The 26600-nt window shown below is 30.7% G+C and overlaps 1 protein-coding gene across 7 annotated transcripts in view; it reads left to right on the plus strand.

The window, feature by feature from the left end:
* The window catches only part of LOC115887091 (sodium/hydrogen exchanger 3), a 146089-nt gene that overhangs the window by 108374 nt on the left and 11115 nt on the right, over positions 1 to 26600 (plus strand). For 2 of the 7 annotated variants that reach the window (XM_030906411.1, XM_030906412.1), the window contains exons 9-14: positions 327 to 566; positions 6196 to 6334; positions 10646 to 10795; positions 10883 to 10945; positions 15903 to 15972; positions 17394 to 17492. In XM_030906411.1, the coding sequence (XP_030762271.1) occupies positions 327 to 566; positions 6196 to 6334; positions 10646 to 10795; positions 10883 to 10945; positions 15903 to 15972; positions 17394 to 17492 (761 nt within the window). The remainder of the gene's footprint in view (positions 1 to 326; positions 567 to 6195; positions 6335 to 10645; positions 10796 to 10882; positions 10946 to 15902; positions 15973 to 17393; positions 17493 to 26600) is intronic. The other 5 variants (XM_030906414.1, XM_030906416.1, XM_030906415.1 and 2 more) reach the window with 3 other exon arrangements.

The following is a 26600-nucleotide window of genomic DNA, read 5'->3' on the forward strand; positions in this document are numbered from 1 at the left end:
GATATTTGTTTAGCATCAAAATATGTAGCACTTATAGTAACTTTTACCCTAAAAAATAATTTGAATCACTAAAAGCACTTGAAGATTTTAACCCTCTGTTGCTAAGAAACAAAGCAGAATCGGGCTATATTGATATAAAAAATAAATTTTAATTTTACATGAGAAATATCCCCACAGGATATGGCACATGATTTTGTGAAACACCTGGTGTATTATGATTGATAATGAGCTTATTTTAGTTCAAATTTTCGTATTAAAAAAGATTCAGTGAATTTATTTTTTATGACTCAAAAGATAAAGATATTGAACATTTTGTTTTATTTTAGATTTAAGAGATTCGATAACAAGTTTATTCGACCATATCTTCTTCGAAACCACCAAGGAGCCGAACCAAAGATCTTGGAGACTTACTCCAAGTTAGCCATGAGGGACGCGATGGAGTACATGAGGAGGAACGCCTCCACCATAGGAAATATATCCAACACTGAGAGCATGTCGGCCATATTCAGAAACTACACCTCCACGGGCAACCTCAACGGAAGGTGCGCTCCCAAACTGTCCACCTGGTAATCTAACCCGGCACCAGCCGATTTCGTTTTATAGTATCGTTGAGATATCAATACGGAAATTTTAATCCAAAAATAATTTAGGTACATAAGGTGGCTCACTGAGAGCAATCCGAAAATACCGGGTATTCAAATTAAAATGTCTACATTGAGCGAGCAACCTATTGTGGCTCAGTTCTACAGACTTCAGGACTAATCTTTTAATACAGGTTATCCGAGAGTGATATCTCACCAAGGTCTGATAAGTTTTGCCAAAAAACCAAACCGAACCAAACCAAATCAAACCTGGTTCTGCTTCTCAGCGCAGCAGGTGGTTACACATAACGTGCTTCATAGTTTCGTCACTTTCCATTCTCAGTCGGCCATTCGGCGTCTTCCACCTGTCCACTCCTCTGCAGATGTGATCTCAGCCTGCAGTGCACCATATATAATGCACTGAGCATACGTGCAGTATTTCTGCTGGCTTTAGAGTTGACGTGGCTATAAGAGTTCTCCAGTTATGCATAGGACTGCCATTCCAGTCTTGAAACATAATCCGGCTCGTAATAACTAAGCTTGAAAAATCGTAGTGTTTGTCCCAAAGCTGTGGTAGATCTCAGTTTTTGTACTACTGCAATAAATTTCAGGGCCCGAATTCTGGAACTTCGACATAAAAATGTTACGCTTTCAAAGCGGTAAGCGAAAGTATTCGATTAGCGGAACGCCAAGCAGTCGATTTTGTTTGCTCCGTGCTAATCGATTTCTGGGTACGCGTTGAGCACATATTGGCAGCATCGTAATTTCTCAGGCATCTAATAGTCAAATGTGGATAAAACAATGGAAAATGTCAATGTTACGTGAATTTCATAACCTATTGTTATGTCAACCTATTTTTCTTTGGATATAGGAATGGAAAACCTCTGAATATGGAAATAAAAAATATGGAAATCTCTGAATATGTCACTATTCTTATTATATCAGGGAAATGTTAAGTAGTTTTCACTAAAGAGCAAGAAAACGCACAAAATCACATTTTTTTCTATATTTAATGGCAGTTCAACAAGCAAAGCGATCCTTTGTTGTAGCCGTTTTCGAATCGCTTAGCGCAGTCAGTAAAGTCGCAAATTGTATCAGATGAGAATACTCAAATCGGTAGTTATGTGCGCGCTAAGCGAAAATTAACGTCATATACGCTGAACGTTTTCTAAGTTAAAGAAGTCGGGCCCAGCGCGGCTTGACAATATATCCGAAAATATGTTTATTGTTTTATCGGTGTATTGCCTCTCTGCCAGCAAATGCGCACATGTTTTAGTATCATACAGTATTCCCCGGATTGTCTTTACAAGAGGAAATACTTTTTTATTATTGACATTTTGAGAAAAATGCATTCTTCATAAAAAATTTTGCTTGTTCTAAAAGGTTAATCCCATTTAGACTTTTCGAAATTTCCATACCGTTTTAGAGAAAATTAAAAAAAAAACATGAATATAACCAAAAATTAAAGGTGTTTCTATAGTAACATAATTTCGATTTCATTCTATGATATAGTCTGTGAAACGAATAACTTTGAATTTGACAGTTCCCGTGGGCTTTTCTAGTGTTAATTTTATTAGGTTAGCAACTTGCGGCCATGCTGACGCAATGCCGTCTCTAATAGAACAGTCTCGGAGCGAGATTTGCGACGTCACGCTAGTTAGATACTACGGATTAATAAATATGTTGTAGAAAACATGGAAATCACAATTCTTCCTCCTATTTTTGGTTTGTATTTTAAAAATGATATAGTCTACATGAAATATACATAATATACAGTTAATAAATACTATATATATATACCTATTTATAGTAAGAGTAATAGTAATAAGTAGTAAGTAGTAATAAGTAAGTAGTAATAAATACTTTGGCAAATTAACTATGAACCATACAAATGCAGCAAATGTTTTACAATATACAAATCATGAATAGGTACATAAGATAATGGGTAAAATGTAAAATATATTTTAAATTTTGGGGTTTGAAAATCGATCAAATTTAACAAAAAACATTCAATATCTACTAATAGTGATGTATTATTATTTGCATTCACAAAATTTATATGTATATTTTGCAAGTATCAATGTTCGAAAAATTATATTTGCAGATAATACAATATCACAGACAAAAGGCGTCAGCGATGGCTACGAAATAAAGATCGCTGTAATTTTATATGTAAATTATTACATATAAGTATTATTATTATTATTTTTAAATACAAACCAAAAATACGAGGAATAATTATGTTTTCCATGTATTCTACAGCATATTTATTAATCCGTAGTATCCAACTAGCGTGACGTCATAAATCTCGCTCCGAGGCTGTTCATTAGAGACGGCATTGGTCTGATATTTAGAAATGTCAAAAGCTGATGACATTTTACTTTTGACAATTATTTCGTGTTGATTTTTGCAAGAAGAGGAAGAACTGTCACTTGTTTTATAATTTTCCTTTTCTATTTCACGAAAGTAAAAAGAGTTACCTATCTGATTCGTTCAGGCACTCAATTAAAAGAATATCAGTAAATTTTTTGACAGAGGGATTTTATATTTGCCATGTTGGTAAAGAATAACGGTCAAAATTCAAAGTTATTCATTTTATAGACTATAGATCGTTATAATTAATTTTCATAAGCGTCATATTTTTTTGATGATGTTAAAGTATCACATTTTCCGGTAACTCACCTTTTCCGTAGCATTGAACTAAATAAATGTTGTGCTTCTTTAACATTTTAAAACACAAAAAAATATGATGTTAATTTAGATTCTGTCAATAATAATATATCAAAAAATAAAAACGAAATTATATTACCATAGAAATGCGTTTTGATTTTTAGGATTTTTAGGAAAAAATTCAACTACATTTTCATTTTTTTTAATTTTCTCAAAACGGTATGGAAATTAGAAGTAGTTTAAACGGGATTAACCATTTTTGAACAAGCAAAAATTTTTAGGAAGAATGCATTTTTCTGAAAATGTCAATATTGAAAAACCTTTTCCTCTTGTAAAGACAATCGTCCATAATAACCATAATCGTCCCTATAATTTCATAGTTATCATTGGAGATGCCAACCAAATACTTTCAAAATATTGTCCAATTAAAAAAAAACATTTGCATTAAAATGTAGTATACTAATATTAAATTTAATTATAAAGTTACAGTGTTTAAATGTGTTTTTTGTAAATTGTCAACATAAAACTAATTATTTTTGGATTATGTTACCAGTAGTTAGTGCATGAGGGTTTGATTGCAGGTAATGTCACAGTTTGTGGCAACGCTTTATATTAGAATTTATATTTAATATATTTATACTTTCTGTAAATATTTAATTTTAAGTACTAAAAACAACTTTAAATCAATAAAAGTAAAATAATATTCTCTGAACTCTGTTTATCAGGGTCTAAAAAATAATATATATGTTTTATAACAGTAATATAGGTAGTAGATATACAACCCTTAATTTTGTTAACATCTAACTTAAATTAACAATATTTATTTAATGAAACAGATATTTACTTCAAAATAGTCAGGACTGTTTCATATATTAATGGCACAAGAATTCTAATATATTCTATTATTTATCTCTATATTTGATAATAAATATGTTAGAGTAAAAGTCGAAAATTAGCAAATGTTTACTAGTAAGTAAAAATATTTACTACTTAGTAACAGTTACATTCATTGACTTGCCACACCACGTCAGTAAAAGTTCAGTAAATAATTTTGAAACAAAGTTTTATTAGAGAATGCTAGCGTTCGCTGGAGATTATCAATGAATGCTACCATTTACATTCGCTTGTCTAGCCGGTGTCGGTAACATAATATACGGAATAAAAGCTTATCGATAACACCACTGCCGCTACTGCCATTAGTTTTGCAAGGCATTTCATTTCATGAGCTTTTCTGTGACTGAAAAGCCTGATACGTGATGTTTCTTCCGCACTCCGGACATTCAAAAATCTCATTGCTTTGTTGCCTCCTTACTGAGGTTAACAATCCTTCTCCATTGGTAGTAGGATTGTAAAACTGAGGTTACAATCCTTCTCCATTGCATTCTTATGTGCGCTGCTTCTTCGCACTGATTCTGCATGCTTATCCCCTTTAAGTTTTCTAAAATAATAAGTAAAATATCCTTATATCTTCTGAGTTGTTCGCCTTTTCAAAGGTTTCCTCTTACCGTCTACAAGCTCACCGTAAAGAGGAGATTTTAGTAGGCGGTTTTCTTGCATCTTACATACGTAACAACGTGACGAAGCGTTTCCGAAATCAAACTGCCGAGAAAATTGAATTCCGCTACATATTCCAATAGTTCTTCTCCGATTTTTATAGCATTGTTTTGATCTTCCGGGATGAGAGCACATAATTTTAATTTTATCGATGTTTAGCTTAAAGCCCCAAAGCCTTGTATGCACAGGTATATTTACATTGCTTGTAATTATTGCTGTAATGTTTTTGCAACTAGAGCGCAGTTATCAGCGTATTGAAGTTCTGTGATGAATTTTGTACGTGTTTTTGCGCTGAGTCTTTTTATGTTGAACAGACCGCCATGCCATCGTATCTATATCTAATGCCCATTCCTCTTTCTTGCAATTTTCTGTCCAGTGTTATGGTGAGCGCTGCCATGAATATGTTGAATAGCAAATGCGCTAAGACACATCCCTGCCTAACTAATTTGTTAGGATTTTCCCCTATCATCAGGACTCCGGATATTCAAAAATCTCATAGCTTTGATGCCTCTTTACTTTTCGGTTGTCGCTGTTAACAGAGTTTACTATGCTATCATCACCTTGCATGCCTATGGATACAGCTGCTGATTGAAAATTTAAAATGAGATATTCAATTTTAAAATGAAAACATTCGTAGTAATCAAATTTGTATAAAAATTAAAAAAAAGGTTGAAACTAAAACAGTCAAAAATCATTTGTACAACTTCGTGTCGATTGATAGTCATTTACCCCGTAGAAGTTAGACGCTTTATTGTTTTTGCAGTTAAGTACCGTATGATCGAAAAAACGGCGTCAGCGATGGCTATGAAATGAACATCGCTGTCATTTTTTATGTAAAATTATTTGGGGAATGTTCTCGATCGTCATTTCCAAGCCAACTGGACGCCGTTTTTTTTTCGATCATACGGTATAAAAGTAAATATGCTGATGTTGATGCTTCTGTTTTGTTATCGTTTTCTTTTTATATTTAGATGAGCAGCATCTTAAATATGGAGGTGATTCAATGTATTTAAAGATTTTATTTGTTCCAACTTCCACCAGCGCTTTTCCTATTGTTTAATAGAATAATGTTGAACTTTTATAAACTGAACTTTTTGAGTGAAACTAGTGAATGTCGACAAATTTCTTTAAAATACGATATTCACTAGCCCCATGCGTAATTGTTAGCATTTTCTAGTGATTGTCAGCATTTAGTGGATTTCCGACTTTCACTGTAACAGTCAGATACAGTCAACTGACAAAATTTAAATCTATTTGTAATTTTGCACACCATGTTATGTATTATGCACAAATAAAAGTAAAATATCGCACGATCAAGATTTTTTCACCGCACATATTAAATTCTACATATTGAAGTACAGGCATTTTTATTAAACTTCTCTATATTCAGTTCTAGCTTGAGCCAGATAGATTCGAGCACGTGGAACATAGATATGCAGGAATTAGAATATAATCCGTCTAAGAAAGACCTCACAGATGCCAAGATCCATCACTTGTTAGCAGAAGAACTAGTTAAGCCTTATAGAAGGGTACGTAATATGAACATTAATAAGTTTTTAAACTACTAAACTAATCCATAGTCCCTAATCCATGTTCCCTAATTTCTAATATAGGGTACGGCAATAATGCGTCGGGCATCTGTAGCTCCTAGAATAAAAAACTTGGGAATTTTGTTTAAGTGCAAACCTAAAGTATGTATTAAGATATCATTCATTCAGGAAAATATTTTACCTCTATAAGATGGGTCAAAAAAGTGTGAGTGGATAGGGATGATTTTTTTTTAAATGGAACACCCTGTATATTATTACATTTTTGGCTTCCTTTCAGATCACTTTACATAATCCTAAGATATGAGGAAATATATTTCGATAGTTTCAGAGATATTAATAAATAAATAAAACATATATATTTTTCAGCCTTGGGTATTAACTTTAGATAGTCTATATTTACTTTGCTATAAATATGGTGCTTATAAATCATACAGGATGTTCAAAAGTCTATGCCAAACTATCTAAAATATAAAATAATTTTTCTTCGTTTTTTTTTTAAATGGAGCACCCTGTATATTTATTTCCATCCATAATCATAAATTTACAGTGTATTTTTATTTTTTAATGTTATTAAATATACTTAATTGTATAGTTTGAGTTGTGAAAAAATTAATATTTTTTAATACTATGATAAATATTTATGAGAAAAATTGACTTAAATTAAAATATAAAAAAAAGTTTTGAATAACAGTATATCGTTATTAATTATATTTTTTACTGTAATATAAAAAGTGCAAAATTCCGGAAGGAAATATTTTATTTATTATAATTAAAAAAAACAGTAACAATATCTGTAACAAATTGATTAAGGTCAAATAACGTCGAGACTGAGGTAGTTAGTAATTCTTCTCCGAGCTCATTTATTTTGTCCATAAAAAAGCAAACCTCTGATATTTTATGTGTTTTATGTGTATATACCTATTTTTAGAAGGAGAAAAAAAGAAGATAAATGGTTATGCTACCTTGAACTCATTTCTTTAATGAATTGAATCAGAAGATAAAAGAAATTGGTTACGTAGAAACAATGATAAAATTTTGTTGATTTTCACATTGTTTCTACATCATGTCCCCGTATTATCTTTACAAGAGGAAAAACTTTTTTATTATTGGCATTTTCAGAAAAATGCATTCTTCATAAAAAAATTGCTTGTTCTAAAACGGTCAATCCCGTTTATACTTCTCCAAATTTCCATACCGTTTTAGAGAAAATTAAAAAAAAAAACATGAAAATATAGTTAATTTTTTGGCGTTTCTGTGGTAATTAATAAATAATAATAGTAATAAATTATTTATTTCTATTATTATATGAAGGGTGTTACAAATTCGAGGTACGAGCTTTGGTATCTCGGAAACCGTAATATACATTTTTTATTTCAGGTTCTGAAAGAATTCGGTCTCCGGAGTAGAATGATGTGCTACACTTTATACTTTTTTTTTGTTTTGGGTACCTTAACAACAACAAATCTAATTATTATTTAAAATAATTTCAAGTCCGACTCTGGTTTTTTAAATTATTTAATTTGATTATATTCATCGCAACAATATTGATCAGCGCTAATTAACATTGAATTAGGAAAATCGAGCTAACTGATAGATTTAAATAAATAATATCCAGGTCAGCAATTTAAAGATATTTTTTTTTAATTTTTTTTTATTGTGAATTTAAAATCTCAGTGTACGATCTAATAATATGCATCATATTAATCGTAGTTATTATAAATAAATCAACTTCTACAAACTAGTTTCTAATGCTCTACATGTGCGAAAGGGTTACCACCATCCCTATTGTACAAAATTATCTTTCATTCAATTTTATTTCTAGCTCTTTGAACAGATCTTATTGACCACTTTTCCATTTAACCACATTATAATTTATCTACTTATTTTATAAATAAAAATATTATTCTGATGTTGAAGTTTTTTTTTTAACTTGTGTTATCTGCTTTTAGATACACTCTTTATCAATAATTTTTTGGCATATGCATAATGTACAAAGCTTTTTGTACCACTTTATATATATGACTAAAAATGCTTATTTTTCGAAAAAAAGTCAATTTTCCTTAAAACAAAAAAAAATAAAAACCGATCAAATTGTTTTTTCTAATTTCAATACAGATTAGTCATACTTGGTAAAAATTTCGATTTTTTAAAACTCGTAAATTTGCGGTAAAAAAGATTCTTGACCAAATTTTTTACTCTCTCTTATAAAACACCCTGTATACGAGAGTTTGCTAAATATATTTTCGAAAACCACATAGCATCTTAATCACAATAGATGCATCTAAAACCTGGTCCAAACCGAATCCCAAAATCTTTTTTAGTACAACAGATATTCAACTTTAAATTTACCCTAAAATTTTGCTTGTCCCGGTAATTATGTCCGGCAGTTTATTTGGCGAAATTGTCCACAAGTACTAGTTAAACGGGTCCCCCGGGTTCCGAGCGTCGGCCCGGGAATGAAGGGGTTTGACCTTGATCGAGATCAATTCGGTTACCCAGTAGTAATGTGTCAATCCCGCGGATCCGCACGATAAATCCCGCAACTTCGATCCCGCGAAATCTCAGAGGGATCCCGCATTTGCAGGATCCAGCATTTGCGGGATTGCATTCCCTAATATCAACTCCTACTTGTAATGTCTAAATATCTTTTAATTGGTTTGAAGAATAAAATGTTTTCTCCGTACCTGTATAAAACTATATTGAGTGAAAAAATACTCGGAAATGACGATCGATGACACATTCCCCTTATAATTTTATATATTAAATGTCGGCGATCTTCGTTTCATAGCAATCGCTGACGTCTTTTTTGTTCTTCCATAGGTGAAAATCCCAGACTTTTTTCAAGGTCCTTTTTTATGGTTTAAAACTTAATGTTTAATATAATAAATTATTGGTCATTAGAACATACGTCTAAAAGGTTTTTATTATTAACAAACGTCCGCTTTCTAAATGATCTTTTTGATCCCCACCTTATTGACCACCCCGCAGTCAATCCGTTTGCCAAAAATCAGCTTTAAACGTTGATTAAATCAGCCTTAAACGTCAATATCAGCCTTAAACGTCAATTTAAGCAGAATCGTGATTACTTGATGGTCATATTTTATCAAACATCCTGTATACATTTTTAAAAATCTTAAAATATGTAAAACAACAAAATAAAATATACGTGTTTAAGAGCTTTTCCGAACCGGTTTTTAAATAAAAAATATTATAGTATCTGAGGGGTGGTTTCACCCCCTTAGAATTCGAGCTTCAAAAAATCCCTTCGTATCGAACTTTTACACCCTAAAGTCAATCCGTTTTCCAAAAATCAGCTTTTTACGTCAAGCGCTTTAAGCAGGATCCTGATTAATCAATGACCAGATTTTTCGAAACACCCTGTATACATTTTTAAAATATCTTAAAATATGTAAAAAAACAAAATAAAATATACGTGTTTAGGCATTTTTTCAGAAACATGACCGGTTTTTAAATAAAAAAATATTGTAATATTTGAGGGGTGGTTTCACCCCCTTGGAACTGGAATTTCGAAAAATCCCTTCTTATCGAATCTTTACACCTTAGAATCGTTTGCTAAAATTGAGCTTCTTACGTTGAGTGGTTTGAGCAGGATCGTGATTAATCAGTGTGTCAGTCACTTAAGGATTTTATATATTAGTATAGATTATATAAATAAAAAAAAACAACGCTTTATTGTACAAAAATCCAACAAAAACAAATATACAAATAATACAAAAAATGTCATACAATACAAATCAATTCCAAAAAAAAATTACGTCACAAATTTACAAATAAAATATATATGGACATTGCAGAACACAGGCGTATCTAGAAAATTTTACAAAAGGAAAACTGTAAATGGATAAAATCATATTTAAAAAAAACAGCTTGAAAATAGTTTAAATAAATTGTGTTCAAATGTCTAAAGCAAAATAATATTAAGTGTGGCATATCATTGTGGTCAGGAGACCGAGTTCTTTCAAAACCTGAAATAAAAAATGCAGGGCCTTATTTAAAAAAATTAAGTTGACTAAATGGCTATGAGAATATGCAATTAGTTTGATTTTCTAAAAAGTAAAGAGAGGAAAAAATAAAATTGATTTTCCAAAAAACTCAGCAATCCTTGAAAACTTTTTTGGCATTTTGGTGAACATTCCAAAGAGCACCTTTGCCCCAATTTAACCATATTTGTATCTATTACGGTTACCGAGATACCAATGCTCGTACCTCGAATTTGTAGCAACCTGTATAGTATAAATAATTTCGACAAAAATATAATTTAATTTTTAGCATCGAAGACTAAGCTACAGTAGACATGCTGTGAACGACAGAGATCTCTCAACTCAAGTGAACTACAGGATGCACTTTAACATGAGGAGATTGGTCGCTGACAAGAAGCACCATCACAGCCATAAGAGACACAGCAAAAAAATGAACAAGGTATGAACATTACGTTTTGACCACAAATATTCAGGTAAATTTATAAGCTTTTTTATTTAATATTACATAAGTTGTATTGTGATGTAGAATTTCCTTGAAGTGCCTGGAAGATTAGAAACAGGAAAACCGAGTTCCAGTGGTCTTGCAAAGGTAATAGGGTAAAACATAAAAAAAGAACACACCAGAAAATATTTTATAGTTTTATTGTAGTTCAGAATAAAATTAAACAATAGGTTCGCAGAGAGCACTCTGATGCATTTTCGAAAATACAATTTAGTTAAAATCATTAGTGTTACTACAGCTTACTTACTACCAGCTGGTCTTCTTTTTCAATGGAGCTCAGAAACCGGCTTGTTACAGATCTTAAAATAGACTTAAAAGAATCTCTACATAGGTATTGTATCTATTTTCATAAAAATTATTGTAAATCGACAGGCTGGGTATAAATAGGTTGTCGTGGTACTACAAAAAATTATGTAAATCTGCCACAATTCACTAAAACTCTTATTTAAACTTTAGAAGCAGGTTTCACTAACCGTGTTAGCATCAAAAAAATTAAACGATTGATAAAAAATTAATTTGCAAAAACTGTTTAGTAAGCAATATAGGGAATTATACTATTCAGGATGGCCCATACATTAGTACGAGGAAGTCTATTTATCGTTGTTTTTGACAAAGTTCTGAAAAATGTTTTATGTAAATGTTGCCTGGTCTATAAAGGTGAATATCCTAAAATATATCGTTTTATAGGGGGTGTTCAAAAAAATTAATGATAAACTAGTATTTTTTTTTAATTTAAACATCTGTTTTTCTGTATCGAATTGAGTTCAGCGTATAGTTAAACATTAGTTTTATTTCAAGCACTATGCGATGTAACCTAACTGTAAATGCTATATCTTATTTTATTTCTTCTTTACCAAAAGCTTTTGTTAAAAACAGTATATCCGAAAAGTGGTTAAAACTTTTGAAAGTGAATATAACTTATTGATACTTAGATATATTTTCCAAAACACCAAGTATAAAAAAACCTCGGCAAAAGAAAACTCACATTATCTTATAGAAAACTCTAAAATGAAAATGATCTACATGAAATTTAATTAACATCATAAATTTTTGCAATATTGGCCACGTCCTAAAAATGCTCTGTATAAGATAATATTAGTCTTCCTTCACGGATTTATTCTGGTAATCTTGGCGTTTAGGAAAATATAGATAAGTATTAATATAATAAAGTACAGTCCAGGTTTTTACAGTTTTTAGGCATATAATTAGGCAACCAAAGTTTTAGCAAATATGAAATAGGATGAGAACACAGCACAGTAATTCAAACAAAAATAGTGTACTATATGCTGAACCGAATTCTGTACAGAAATGAAGGTTGCAATTTAAAAAAAAACTTACAACTTTATTATTATTTTTTTTGGGCGCTTTTTTGGGTAGGTACATATAACAAAATATTTTTAGAATATGCACCTTTATAAACCATGCCACATTTATATAAAACTTTCTTTCATATCTTTGTCAGCAGCGTCGATTTTGGACTTCATCGCATTAATGTGTATAAGAAGAAAAGTTATTTTAAAATTATAAGATAAACTTCTCTTATATAGGGGATACCAATTAAACTTTTAGTTACGTAATCGAGTACGCGATTTTTAAATTCACTGTTGCTAACCATGGACGTATTCGGCGCCGGACTGACTAACCGGAATTTTAATTTCCCCGTGGGGATTCAGGTGGTATATCTACTCTAAAATATATCAAGGTTGCTACATTTATTTATTTATGATATGACACTGTCATTCGTGTTGACACTTTCGTTTTGTATTACAAGTTTTTGGTTTAAATGAATTGTGTTGTGATACTTTAAGCTTAAAAAATTTTACTAGCGGACCTTGCAGTCGAACGTTGTTCTTTTTAGAACCTCTTTAATGTGAAGTGGTACAAGATAGATTAAAACCATCGCAAACTTATTAGAATATTTTGAAAGGGAAAGCGGTAGTAATCGCCCTTTATATTCCTTAAGTGGTGTTAAGGAGGTGAGTTTTCTTGATGTAAATAATAACTGTTTATATATTTATAATTAATTTATTTTTGTTTCCTAATATATATTTTGATTAGAATAAAATATTTAAAAATGGGCAACGCTGTGCCGGCCAAGCTTCCCAAGTAGCATTTGGACGTTATCTAACGTCGGGTATACGTCGCGTTTAATAAACCCGACGTCGGGTACCAACGTCGGTTCGACCGCCTGACGACCCTTATTTGCACCTAAATGGGGAATACAGGTTCGGGTCGCCTCGACGTCGGTATCTGACCTAATAGGGAATGTAATTCTACCAATTACCAACGTCATATTACGTTGGATTTTAGTCACTTAAAATTCGTCGCTAAGCACTTACGTTACGTTTGTTTTCATATTCGCTACCAAGAATACATAAAAACCTAACCAAACTACCTAATTACAAATGGATTCATAATCACTCCTCGAATATAACTATATGTGCCTATCTAATTTCATATTATAATAATTCTGAATCATTAATCCAGACATCAGTTTTGTCAACGGAAGTCACTTTTTTGATATATCTGATTAAAATACTCCGGAAAACAACGAGCGCCTTTAAAATTAGGTAGATTTATGAAATAAAAATATCTATAAAAAAGTAACTCGCAAAACATTTTTTAAAATTTTCTAGCTGGTTTAATCATAAAAGTGTACCTACTGTGGTTCCCCCCAAACTCAACCTTATCAATATTATTCTACTAGAAATCGAAATGTGAATATAAATTTTAAAAACATTTTAAAATGGCTGACAATCGGATACTTGTTAAGAATGGCGGATTTCTGTGTCCGACTTAATATGAACTACCAATATACCAATTCCGACCGGGTCTCCAACATTAGTCGTCTCACAAACCGAAGTCATCAAATCGGACGACCGGCAATCGTATTATGACGTATATAATTCCAACGTACGCCACGTAACCTCACTTTGCGTATCAGTGATTTGTGGATTTGTGCAACTATATTTTAGTTTTTGTTTTCTCTTTAAAAAAAATGGACAGCCACTTTTTTAAGCCTAACCTCACATGTGGGAGGGGGATGGAGTCTGCTGGTTTCCTGAGCTAAAAAATGAAATTAAGATGCACCAGTGTAATGCAGCATCTCTTCCGGATAAAAAGCATTTATGGGTGGAGGCAAGACATCACTATTACTATTATTATTTTGCAAAAGCCTCGACCTCTTTCTGTAAAATGTAGATGAATGTCTAAATGCCTTTTTAGTGTTTTTTAGGCATAATAAAACAATTAAGTTTGTTTACAAAAACTTTTTATTAGGTTATGTTCATGATGTTCATTAGGTCGCAAATGCTACTTAATGGGTTGTATTTACGGACGTAAATAGAGATACGTAAATTAGGTTATAAATATGAACATAAAATACAACAAAATATAATTGGGCGTTACTTTAGGGATTATCAGTGAGACGTATCCTATTCGGACAACGGGTAGACGTCGGGCTAGTTCAAGTATATGTACGTCGTGCAAGCTGACGTCGTGGGAACGACGTTGGGAAATTAATAAAAATGGTACGTTGTTATTTTGTACGTCGACAGATCGTTGGATTTACCGACTCGGATCCAACGACGTCGCTTTTAAATAGGAAAGCGACGTCACCGGTCGTATCATCAGCACTCGACCTAAATTTGGACAAAGTCTGACGTCGCTTCAGGTCAGATTTAGTTCGAAGTCAGATAGATGCTACTTGGGTTAATCACGTAACTAAAAGTTTAATTGGTATGAACTATAGCTTAGTAACCTACATGGTGCCATATTCATATAAACACTACAAATTTATTTAATGTAAATTTTCATTTTATGGTGCTAATAATTAGAAATAAAGTAAATATAGATTTTTAAAAAAATATATCAAAATTAAAGCTTATTTTATGTTTTACTCTATGATATTGAGCTTTTGTGTATTTTCAATAAACGGCAAGTGCTTAGCTACACACCTGCAACGCAAATAGCATCTTTTTCAACACGTTGAATATGTGTGGTAGGTGTCATATTTGCTAAAAAAACATCATAACGTAACACACAATGGGAAACAAAAGATGCAGAATTTTCAAGTACACGATATTATTGATTTTCCTTGTATTATAAAGTATAATTTTACTCTAAAAAGGCTAAAAAAACAAGATTATATTAAAAAGATAATATAATAAACAATACAGCATTTTAAATAAATCTACATATAAAAATATACCGGGTGATGCATTGTCGTTGGGAATATAGGAAATAACATGCAGATTTTGAAATGTCCAAATATTCGCACGCTTTTTGGTTTTACAGAGATGTCGTAAATAGATTGGTTAACACCTCGCATGTTGAAATTTGCCTGGTTTTGCATTGTTACCTGCTCAGTTTTAATTTAAAAATAGATGCAGATTTCTTAAATTAGTTAAAATCGGCTTATTCAAAAATGTTCAAGTTTTATATGCGTGTGTATTTACCATATACACAGAACTTATTACACTTCATAAAAATATTATTCTATAAAACCAGTTGTACTCTCTAAAAAACTCATTGTCATCATTACATAGTGGACTAATTTTGCAGCTAAATTTGACATAAAAAAATCTATCGATTAAATAAAGAAAATAGAAAAATACTAAACTCGATTTAATAAAGAAAATAGAAAATACTAAACTCGCATTACATGCAAAATTAATTTCCTTTAACTTTAAAAAGCTTATTTACGACTTAGTCCAAATAATAAAAAAATGGCTATAAAATCCAAAGGAAAGCCACTTGTTTTTGACATTTGGATAGTCCAAAATTTGCATGGCATTTTTTATGTTTCCAACGATGATGTAACACCCGTTATAAAAATACTGTCATTTATTGTACAGCCAATTTTTAAGTCTTATTTCAAAATTACTAAAATTATTTCCAAGTTTGTTTCTACTTTTCTCTCTCTTTTGTTGCCTACTGTATATCATATACTATTATTCTCATAATATAATCATTTTATATCTCTAATCGCACAAAATACTATAAACTTATGTTTATTTGACTAAAATACAACAATTTATTCTAGGATGGAAAACAAAATCATGTGAGTTTTCCGGAGTTTCAGCAGAACGGAACAGCGAAACAATTTTCTCATGGTTAGTAAGTTTCTAGAAGTTTTTATTTAGGTTCCCCGTATAAAAATATAGTCGTATATTTGTTTTCCAAACTCACTTTTCTTTAAAACTTGTATTTGTTCTTTAAAGACCGTTAAATTAAATTAATTATCGGGAATTTCATGCAACTTTTTTTAGTTATAATGACGTCATGGGGTTTTAAATGTTTTTATTTAATTTTTTTAATACAAACTATATTACTTTAATTTACCACATTGGCTAAATTAACGCCCGCGAGACAATTGCTAGTAATAACTCTAGCAATCAAAACACGCTGTAAGCATCAAAACAACAAAGTGAGTCTTTTGTTTTGTTTTTCTCTGTTTCTTTAACGCACATTTGTTTTTTTCTTAATTTTAATATTTTGGTTTAACAAACTTGCTAAATTACCATCTATATAGCTATAGCCCTAGCAATCAAAACACGCTGTGCAGTTGCAGAAGCGCGAGCATATTGCAGAATCGCGAGAATATTTTTGAGATTAGAAAAAAAATGTTCTCTTATTTTGCCAACAATTGTATTTTTCCTCAACTCAAGTTCTTTATTTTTGTCTAAACAGCATTAGAATATACACTTCATTTTATAGCAAATTTGCTAATTTCAAGGGCCCTAAAGTAACATGGATCCCAAATATAAAGGCCTAAAATATAATAAAAGTGTTTTGAAATCTAGAGCATTTTTTATTTAAAATTATTATTAAAAATGGCTATTTTTTCATAATAAAAATACAAAAACAAAAATGTTTAAGAAAATTTAGTGAAACTGACAACATTGCTTTTCCTACTATCTCTGTCATGCCAAATCAAGTGTTAAAATTTTCCATAACGTCAAATATTTGTCAAAAACTACTAAAATTAAATTAAAATATTTCCAAAATTTCGCGCATATTCTCCATTTTTTCAACTACTAAAAAAGGTTACTTTTTGATAAAAAAAAATACAAAATGCAAAGATTGTGTGTCCGGATAGTTCACCGAACCACGAATAAAATAAATTTGTCCAACCGACAAAAATACTTAACGTTTCAAGAGGTATATTTCCTCCCGTCATCTGAACAAAAAAAAAAGATGAAAAAAAATATTTAAAATATCTTAACACACCTATCTAAACTGTTGACATTCAATTTAAATGACATTAAATAAAGCCAAACCTCAAATTTACAATTCCTACTTGATTATAATTATTTAATGCTACCAAAAAGCTTAAACCAAAAACCAAAAAGCTTAAACTTTCTGTATATAGTTTTTTATTTATTCTAAATTTTTACCTATGTTTATTAATGACATGCGGTATTATTACTTACAATTCTTCACGTATGATTTTTATAACTAAAAATTTAGTTTTAATAAATAAAGTTGTTTGTAATTTCTCTTTTGTCAAAGCTTACATTGTTTTTTCTTATAGATTATATAAGTGAAGTATTAAATGAGGAGATGGACACCGATCCCAAATCAAATCGAGAGGAATGGGACAGCCCTATAACTTTTACGGCCAAGTCATCACGTAAGTGACAATAAACTCGATTCTCTAGTGTGTGAAAATTGTTTGGTCTTGTTTTATGTGTTCCGATACAATTTATGAAAATGGAACAGTCGATGGAACAAACTTTATATCCAAAGATATAACATAAACAAAGGTTTTTACCAATTATTATTTATTTTATTTTATTCATCTCAAAAAGTTTTACCGAATGTCCATTAAATTACGGAAATATAGGCAATTATAGTATAGATTAAAATGTTGAGAATATAGTAAAATGAGTTATATCTACCATCGGTTATAGGATATACAGTGTCACAGATAAAATCCCCATCATATATGTTTTTATTTTATTTATTGCCCTAGATTAGTGATGGCAAACCTATAGTCTTTGGGTGAGACACTGACCCACGAAATATTTTTGACTGACCTACGATTGCTAGGTAACTATTTGTTTGTTTACCCGGGTTTACTTAGATTTTTGAATTTGTGCAGATCTGTGAACTTTACTTATCTGTGACAGTATATACAGGGTGTCCCAGGCTGAGTGTGCATTAGGAGTTTCTGGAGAACTACAATATCTAGATCGGAGATTTTTTGCACATCACTGTTTCACAACGAGATCTCTCGATTAAAAATATTTTCAATATGGCGGCACTTACGGAAATACCGTAAGTTGGCATATTTTTAATGGCTACCCCCATTTCTTATTACATACTTAAATTATCCGTAAAATTTTTTGAATTTTGATACCAAACACTCTATACCTAACATTAACCATTTTTAAGAGAAAAAAAATATTTTTACGGATTCCGTGGGTCCACTTCACGTGGGTTAAACTCACGATAAAATACTTAACGAAATTATTTTTCTCACTATTTACACACAATTTTAGTATAAATTGTGTTATTTTAACAAACATTAACTATTTATAAAATTCCTTCGCCAAATTGTCCGATTCACAATTTAAAACGCGGTATTTTCAAACTTCAAACTGGCCCAACTGTCGAGCGCGGGCTTTATATACTCTACTGACTGTTTCTCGAACTTTCTAAAATTCTCGGAGAGCCTTCTACCTCCTACTGGTAAATTCTATTCCCGCCTGATTCGCTTTTCTACTTAGCTAAGAGATGGCGCCTCAACAAAAATGTCTTCAGATAGTCCTCAACCAGCATACCCCTTGACAATATTTAAAATTTTTGGAGGAAAAAAACTGCCTGTCAAAAAAATCTGTATAGAGTAAAGGACAAATTTAGTGATTACCACAGCCACTGTGACATAAAGAGAAGACATGTGGCTATCTATTTCAAAAATTAAATTGTTCGAGTGTCATATAATATTGACCGTAGCTGTCATGGAATTCAGCGATTAAAAAATTATCATAAATCATTTTTTTAAAATGGAAACCCACATTTTTATTTCACTAATGAAAAGGTTTGCTAATTCGTTACTTTTTGATTATACATATTCCTATACCTAAAATCGTTCTTAAGTTATTTAAGATATAGTTTTTAAGGTTATATTTTTTTGTTTTTTAACCAGTAGCTTATTACTTTAAAGGTCACGCGATGTATAACTATATCTGGCCATGTCATTGCCCATTAGCTATCACTAAAATATGATATATATATATATTTTTATAAATACACTTTGTAAAGTTTTACCAGTATTATATATAATATATGAAATCCAAATAATTAGTTTTTTGACAGAAGGAAATAAATTGTCTGATGGTTTGACACTTAATGTTAAAGGAAGCTAGATAAAATCAAGAAAAAAATACGCTTTAAAACTAAATCTTAAATAACTTAAAAACGATTTATTTTAGATATAGGAACATGTATAATCAAAAAATAGCGAATTAAAAAACTTTTTAATTAGTGAAATAACAAAAGTGGGTTTCCATTTAAAAAAAATGATTTATGATAATTTTTTAATCACTCAATTCCATGACAGCTACGGCCAATATTATATGACATTTGATCAAATTAATTTTTGAAATAGATAGCCACATATCTTCTCTTTATGCCACAGTGGCTGTGGTAATCACTAAATTTGTCGTTTACGCTATACAGAGTTTTTTCCTCCAAAAATGTTAAATACTTTTTTCTCAAAAAACGGTTAATGTTAAATATAGTGTGTTTATATCAAAATTCATAAAATTTTACAGAGAATTTAAGTAAGTAATAAAAATGGGGGTAGCCATTTAAAATAGGAAAGTTGTTGTCGACTTTCGGTATTTCCGGAAGTGCCGCCATATTGCAAAAAATCTCTGATATACCTAGATATTGTAGTTCTCTAGAAACTTCTAATGCATGCTCAGCCTGGGACACTCTGTATACCTATATTCAGCTGCAAAAATTAAAAATAAATAAAATTTGTAACATATTAATTTCTATTGGAAACAAATCAAAATCTCTATTTTCTGCATTTGGAAATGTGGGCTTAATGTGGGCTTTCTTTTATTATTATTCTAATATTGAGTTCTTCTAATTTACATTACAGTTGAGATTAGAACTTTTTTGAAGTTAAAGCAGCAAAATAAATTAATAATATTAATTTCCTAAAATACACCAAATCACTTAGAGCCAATCCTGTCAAAATTGACTAGCAAATTATTTAAAATGTGTGTGTGTGTGTGTGTAGGTGTGTAGGTGTGTGTGTGTGTGTGAGAGATTTTTTCATATTAGGGAATTACTAAAATATAATAATTCCATTTAACTGTTTCAATTACTCATGACGTAACTGTTGTTGGGCAAAAACATTAATATTAAACAGATTTTAATTATTGATCTAATGCAAGATCAAAATAGTGTAATAACTATAATAAAATATAATATAGAAAACAAATTTCTAATTAAAATTATATTGATGATTCTTGCAGTATAGGTATATAATAAAAGTATATAAGAATTCTTGTCACTTAAATGCTGATATAGAAATTTAATTCTACGCTGTGTTTGTCATAATGTAGATCAACCTGCTCTCACTACCAGTTTCGGAGTCTTACTCCATCATCAGGTGAGCTTGGGTAGATCCACAAAATGACAACCACAGCGCAGAGAAGTTAAGTGGCAAGAATTCTTACTTTACTTACTATAATTTTTCTATACTGCAATAAATATGTTTTCTATTTTATAATTTGGCTTGCCTGAAAAAAAGCCTTTTACCATCTTTTTACTACTGTCGATAGTTGCGCCTCGGTGGTACGAAAGTACTACCATTGCACGCTACCAATGCTATCTCCCGTTCGGGACTTAAACCGATACTTTCCGACAAGTCGGAATTAACTTCTCTGCGTTGTGGTTGTCATTTTGTGGATCTACCCAAGCTCACCTGATGATGGAATAGGGCTCCGAAACCGGTAGTGAAAGCAGGTTGATCCACATTATGACAAACACAGCGTAGAATTAAATTTCTATATCAGCAGTTAAGTGAATTATTATTAAGCAAGAATTCTTATATAATTTTATAAAATATAATATGACCTATAATATAACTATAATATGGACCTATAGATCAAAAATTGCAGATATTAAAAATCTCAAAGCGTAGAGTAGACGACGTAAAGTAAAAAGTAAGTGCTGACCGATAAGTTCATTCAAGAATAAAAATTCCCGAGAATCTTTATTTTTTCTTTTTTGATCGAAGGCAGCCTTCTTAAGTTATTTATAAGCGTTCCGCAGATTTCCAGGATATTTTTTATTCAGTCGAGTTTCGGTTCGCTTATAACGATTTCCTGTCTTACCTAAACAACTCCGGAATATCTAATGGAGCAGATTATATGGTAGCTTGTCCCAGATTCTATGTTCCATCCACTGTTCCATTTTCGTTGGCTGGAATTGGCTGGTTGTTGTTTTGCTTATTTAGAGTTTAAGAGCCGATTTACGTTTAGAATATCTTAAACCAATGACAGATAAAGTTGTTTTCGAAAAACTCTAATCAAGTTTTCCAATTGAGATTTTAACTTCAATATTTTTTTGGAAAAATATACAAGCAATAGTAGAACATCTTTTCATACATTTAAAAATAAAAAATAAAATATTTATTTATAAAGTTTATATAATTTTTGCTAATTGTCGTAGAATTTCCATTCCAAAAATACCATATTAATTACACAGGGTGTGTCTTAAATAAGTAGAAACATTTTCAGGGCCAGCAGATCTCTATAATTATAACATAACTTTGCCTTACTTTAACCATCTTCACATCTTCTATTGTTTTAGAGCTTCCATTGGTAGGGGTTGAATATGAATTACCCTGTATACCTACCCTGTATTTTCTACATATTTAAAGCAATTTCAAAATGTCAAAATCCCAAATTATTAATGACTTTAAATGGAATCATAAAGAAAAGCCTGTAATGAATGGTATTTAACGTAAATCTACTCTTAATCTTTTTATCATTTGTGACTATGTGGTATTTCTTGTTTTTCTATTTTCTAATAATCGTTATTTCTATTTTTATAAACTCTATGTTCAGTAGAATCATTGACATAAACATTTGACTTTAGAGTTTAACTGTGCCTTCGTAATAAATAAATTACGTAATGTTGACGCTAAAATGAAGTAATTAGTCTGCATTATCACTGTAAATATTTTACAAGAATATGTATATATGCATTATAAATTTTGAACAAAATAGGTAACGTATGATTGCAAGAAACATTGATGACATTCACCATAACACAATATGATCGAAAAAAAACTGGCGTCAGCGGTTGCTAGGATATAAAAGGTCTGTTCCCAGAAGAATCCCTGATTAGTCAGCACGTTTCTCATTGGTTAAAATACGTAGAAACCTGATTGTTAGTCAGGTTTCTACGCATTTCAACCAATAAGAAACGCGCTGACTAGTCAGAGATTCTTCTGGGAACAGACCTAAAGATGGCAGTCATTTTTTATACGTAAAATTATATGGAGAATATCATTTCTTAGCCAACTGGACGCCGTTTTTTTTTTCAATCATATAATTTTACTTATAAAATGACAGCGATCTTAATTTCCAATCTTTGGTGCTTTTTGTTTATGGTATTGTATTTTATTATTTACAAAGAAGGTAAATGTCATATAAAACAGTAGATATTTTTTAATAAATTTGGAGCTTTGGAAAAAAGTGTAAGAAACATTTTTTTTTAATTTTTTGTTAATTAATTATGTCATGTATATGTTGATTTCATCTATTTTTTCTTTGATGTACATTATTATCTATTTTTTTACCGATATGATAAAGAAATACAAAGCATAATTGAAAGAAAATTTGTATATTATTTTTTCTTCAATCTTATGAATTTAAATTAAGGTATTTTATATTCTTAAACTTATGTTTTTTTCATCAACATTATCATTTTATTAAAAAAACTTTTTTTTAAGTTTTAAATTCAGAATATAAACTGGGTATATTTTAAATCAAAAAGGGGTAAATTCTCTTAACTATATGCATTTTTTATACAGGGTGAGTTTCCTACCTTGTTCTCTATGGTTTGCGTTCTCCGATTTTTTCTAAAGCCTGTAATTTTTGACATATGACACAAACATATGTTTTTTTTAAATGGAAACCATAGTTAGCCATGAGTTATAGCCACTTCTTATCTTTCTTGACTAATTTTACTTAGTTGGCATGGTATTCTTATTCTGTTATGATTTATAACTTATAAAAACACAGAATAATTTATTAAACGTTCTTTACAATTTACATTACACAAACTACAACTTAAAAATACTAGTATTACTACATACACTTTAAGTTATTTTGGCAAATGTTCAAAAAATCCGCCATTATTTTGAGTACATAAAATGCATCGTTTTAAAACTGAATTACATGAATGCCGGTCGACTGTAATAAACTTCTCTCGTACCGCTTCCTCGAGTTACCGCTTCCTCTTATTGTTAACCATACCGCATAAAAAGATCTAAAATGGATAAGTCAGGTAATCGAGGAGGCCCATGCAATTGGTCCACCTCTTCCTATCCCTGAGTTTGCATAATTATGATATAAATAACTTTTAACATTTCTTTCATTATGTGGGGGCATGTCATAATGAAAGTAATGTTGGAACCACTCTATTAATGCGCGAGTATCTAAATTTAACTTTTCTAAAAACGTAAGTAATGTTCACCGGTCAACGTGTCTTCGAAAATGTATGGCCAAGAAAAGGTGAACCAATAATCCTAAACGCTTTTCTTCATTTGAAAAATTCATATTTACAATTTTTGTTTATTTTAATTTAGAGTTTGGATGTGACAACTGCACATTTCTGAGAGCAACGACGATTGAAATTTTCGAAAGAAACATATTATAGCTTATATCGCTGAAAAGTTAAAAAATGGAGCTTTTTATGAAGTCATAGCCAACTATGGTTTCCATTTAAAAAACGTATGTTTGTGTCATATGTCAATAATGACAGGCTTTAGAAAAAAAAAACGGAGAACACAATTTCATTAAGGATGTGATTATCCACAACTTTTATCTGAATAAGAAACCTTTTTATTAAAAATGTTTTTTTCGAAATATCTAGTAAGCCATAAACTTCTTCAAAAATCTGAAAGGCGCATATTTATGACCCCACAAAACTGCAATTATTTCTCCATTTAAGCGACTCAAAGAACATCTTAGGAAACTCACCCTGTATATGATTAATAATTACAATTAACTTAAAAAATATCAAAATTGTACTATGTTTTTTAAAAAACTTCATACTATTTAAATAGAAATGCATATATTTGTGAGTAATCAGATTATTGAATATTATTTCGGATATCTATTTTAATTAATACATTATTGTATACCGGTTCAGAACATTCAAAAACATTTGAAGAGAAATTATTGTATAAAAAAGGGGGTGAATGTAATTTACACTAGGCATAGAGCCAAGTGGTGTCAAAGTGGGAGATTTTTGAAATCTTCTAGTTTTTTCTTATTGTCGACCATTTAAATACAAAAGTATTTTATCTATAAAAGTATTTTCATGATAACGATACTAGAGTGCATAAGTAAAAATATACCAAAATTATATTATATTATATTAAATTAAATAAAAAATGAAGAAAAATATGTTGTTAATAAGTGACATTAAAATATTAATAGTGTCACTGAAAGAGTGAAAGAAAAAAGTAGAAACATACAAATATTAACAAACTAAATATTTCTCAATTTCAAATTGCCAATTTTTTGCCGGTAATTTTAAAACAATATTTTTTTTTAAATATTAGCTATTTCAGTAACTACAGTTTTGATCAATATGAAATACTTTATCTGGGTAGAATAAAGTTAGTCTACTGTAAACCAACTTTTTAAAGAACTTTTTCTGTATACATGTTTGGTTTCTTTACACATTTTTCCTGCTATTTTTGAGTAAGATTAAACAAAGTATGGGGATGATCTTTTATCAATTATTGTTACACATTTCAGTAGTTTTATTTGAATGGCTCATTTTTTTACCGACATATGGCGTGTCTCATTTTTACACCTCTTGACCCTACGTTAAATAATTCAGTTTCGAAAGAGTATGTACAGAATTATGACACCTATTTTATATTTTTTTTCTAAAAATATTTTTTTTTCAAAATGAAAATTCATGGTAGTTGCCTACATAAATCTTAAACTTCTACACAGTTGTCGATTAAATTGCATATTGTAACATTGGCTTTAGACAATTCTCTTCGAATTTAGTGGATAACGTCCATTTTCTGTTTCTGTTATTTGCATTGGCAACGAATCGTAGCTAGCACGGGAACAGACGACTACAGCGGCAGTTTCGCTAGTCAGACTGTTCCTCTAATGGGAACGAAACATAAAAAACCCACCATTCTGGAGACCAGTCTCCCATGGAGACGGGACAAGAACGGTACGAGTAAATAGTACCACGAACCTCGACAAAGCTTGCTTACCACTTATTTTTTCTTTTAAAATTTCCTGTGTTTCTTTTTTCGCTTCTTGATATGTAAAGTTGGCCTGCATGTTTGTTCAAGTTAATTAAGCGGTATTTGATTATGCGATTAACAACTAATTAATGTATATTATCACAAATATTTACAAGAACACAGTAAAACACTTTTTATTTCAAAAGATATATATTTTTTTCTATTTTGTAAATTTTTTAATTGTAAACAAATTTGTATGTACTATATAAATAGTTACTTCCTTACTCCATTACTCGCTGACGAGTACTTGACACGCATCATATGGTTACGCAAGGCCTTTTCTTTCATGAGTTTTTCTGCGACTGAAAAGCCCGAAACTCGATGTTATCTCTCTTCCGCACTTCGGACATTCAAAAATCTCATTACTTTGTTGCTTCTTTACTCTTTGGTTGACGTTGTTAACTGAAAAAAAAAATCGATATTAAACACGGAAGTTGTTAACTGAGTTTACAATTCTTTTCCATTGTGTTCTATTGTGCGCTGCTTTCTCTCATTGATTCTGCATGCTTATTCCCTTAAAGTTTTCTTGGAAAATATCCTTGTATCTTTTGAGTTGTCCAACCGGTTTCCTCTTACCGTCTACAAGCTCACCGTAAAGAAGAGATGTGATCTGGAATCTTTCTACATACTGAATAGTTTTAACTGCACAGATCACAGATTTGACGAGAACTGTACTAGACTATAGGCTGACGAAATTATCTTTTATAAAATCTAAACTGTAGTATTAGTACGAGAGCTAGCAACGTCGGAAAACAAGTATTTTGAGATGTCTAGCTCTTTGATATATCTTTTACTATGCTCCCTAGAACGGCATGCGGCCCGTCTGGCTGCTGGTAAACGTTGCATTCCCTACTGCGCATTGAAAGAAGATCCTATATTTTTATTAGTCCTTTAAATTCTAGTATTGAATATAAATCGAACATGTCTCCATAGCGCAGTGCGTAGAGTGTCTGACCACGAACCGATGATTCAGAGTTCGAATCCGGGTGAAGGCAAAGACTTTTATTTTATTTTCGTTTATATTCTAATAGTAAAGTATTAAATATTTGTTTTTTTTTAATTATCCGAATTATTTAATACTTTACTATCAAAATATAAACGAAAATAAAATAAAAAAGTTATTGACCTGTCCTGGATTCGAACTCTGAATCATCGGTTCATGGTCGGAAACTCTACGCACTGCGCTATGGAGACATGTTCGATTTATAT

The sequence above is a fragment of the Sitophilus oryzae genome, unplaced genomic scaffold (assembly GCF_002938485.1).
Source record: "Sitophilus oryzae breed Bouriz unplaced genomic scaffold, Soryzae_2.0 scaffold_551_pilon_pilon, whole genome shotgun sequence".
Lineage (NCBI taxonomy): Eukaryota > Metazoa > Arthropoda > Insecta > Coleoptera > Curculionidae > Sitophilus > Sitophilus oryzae.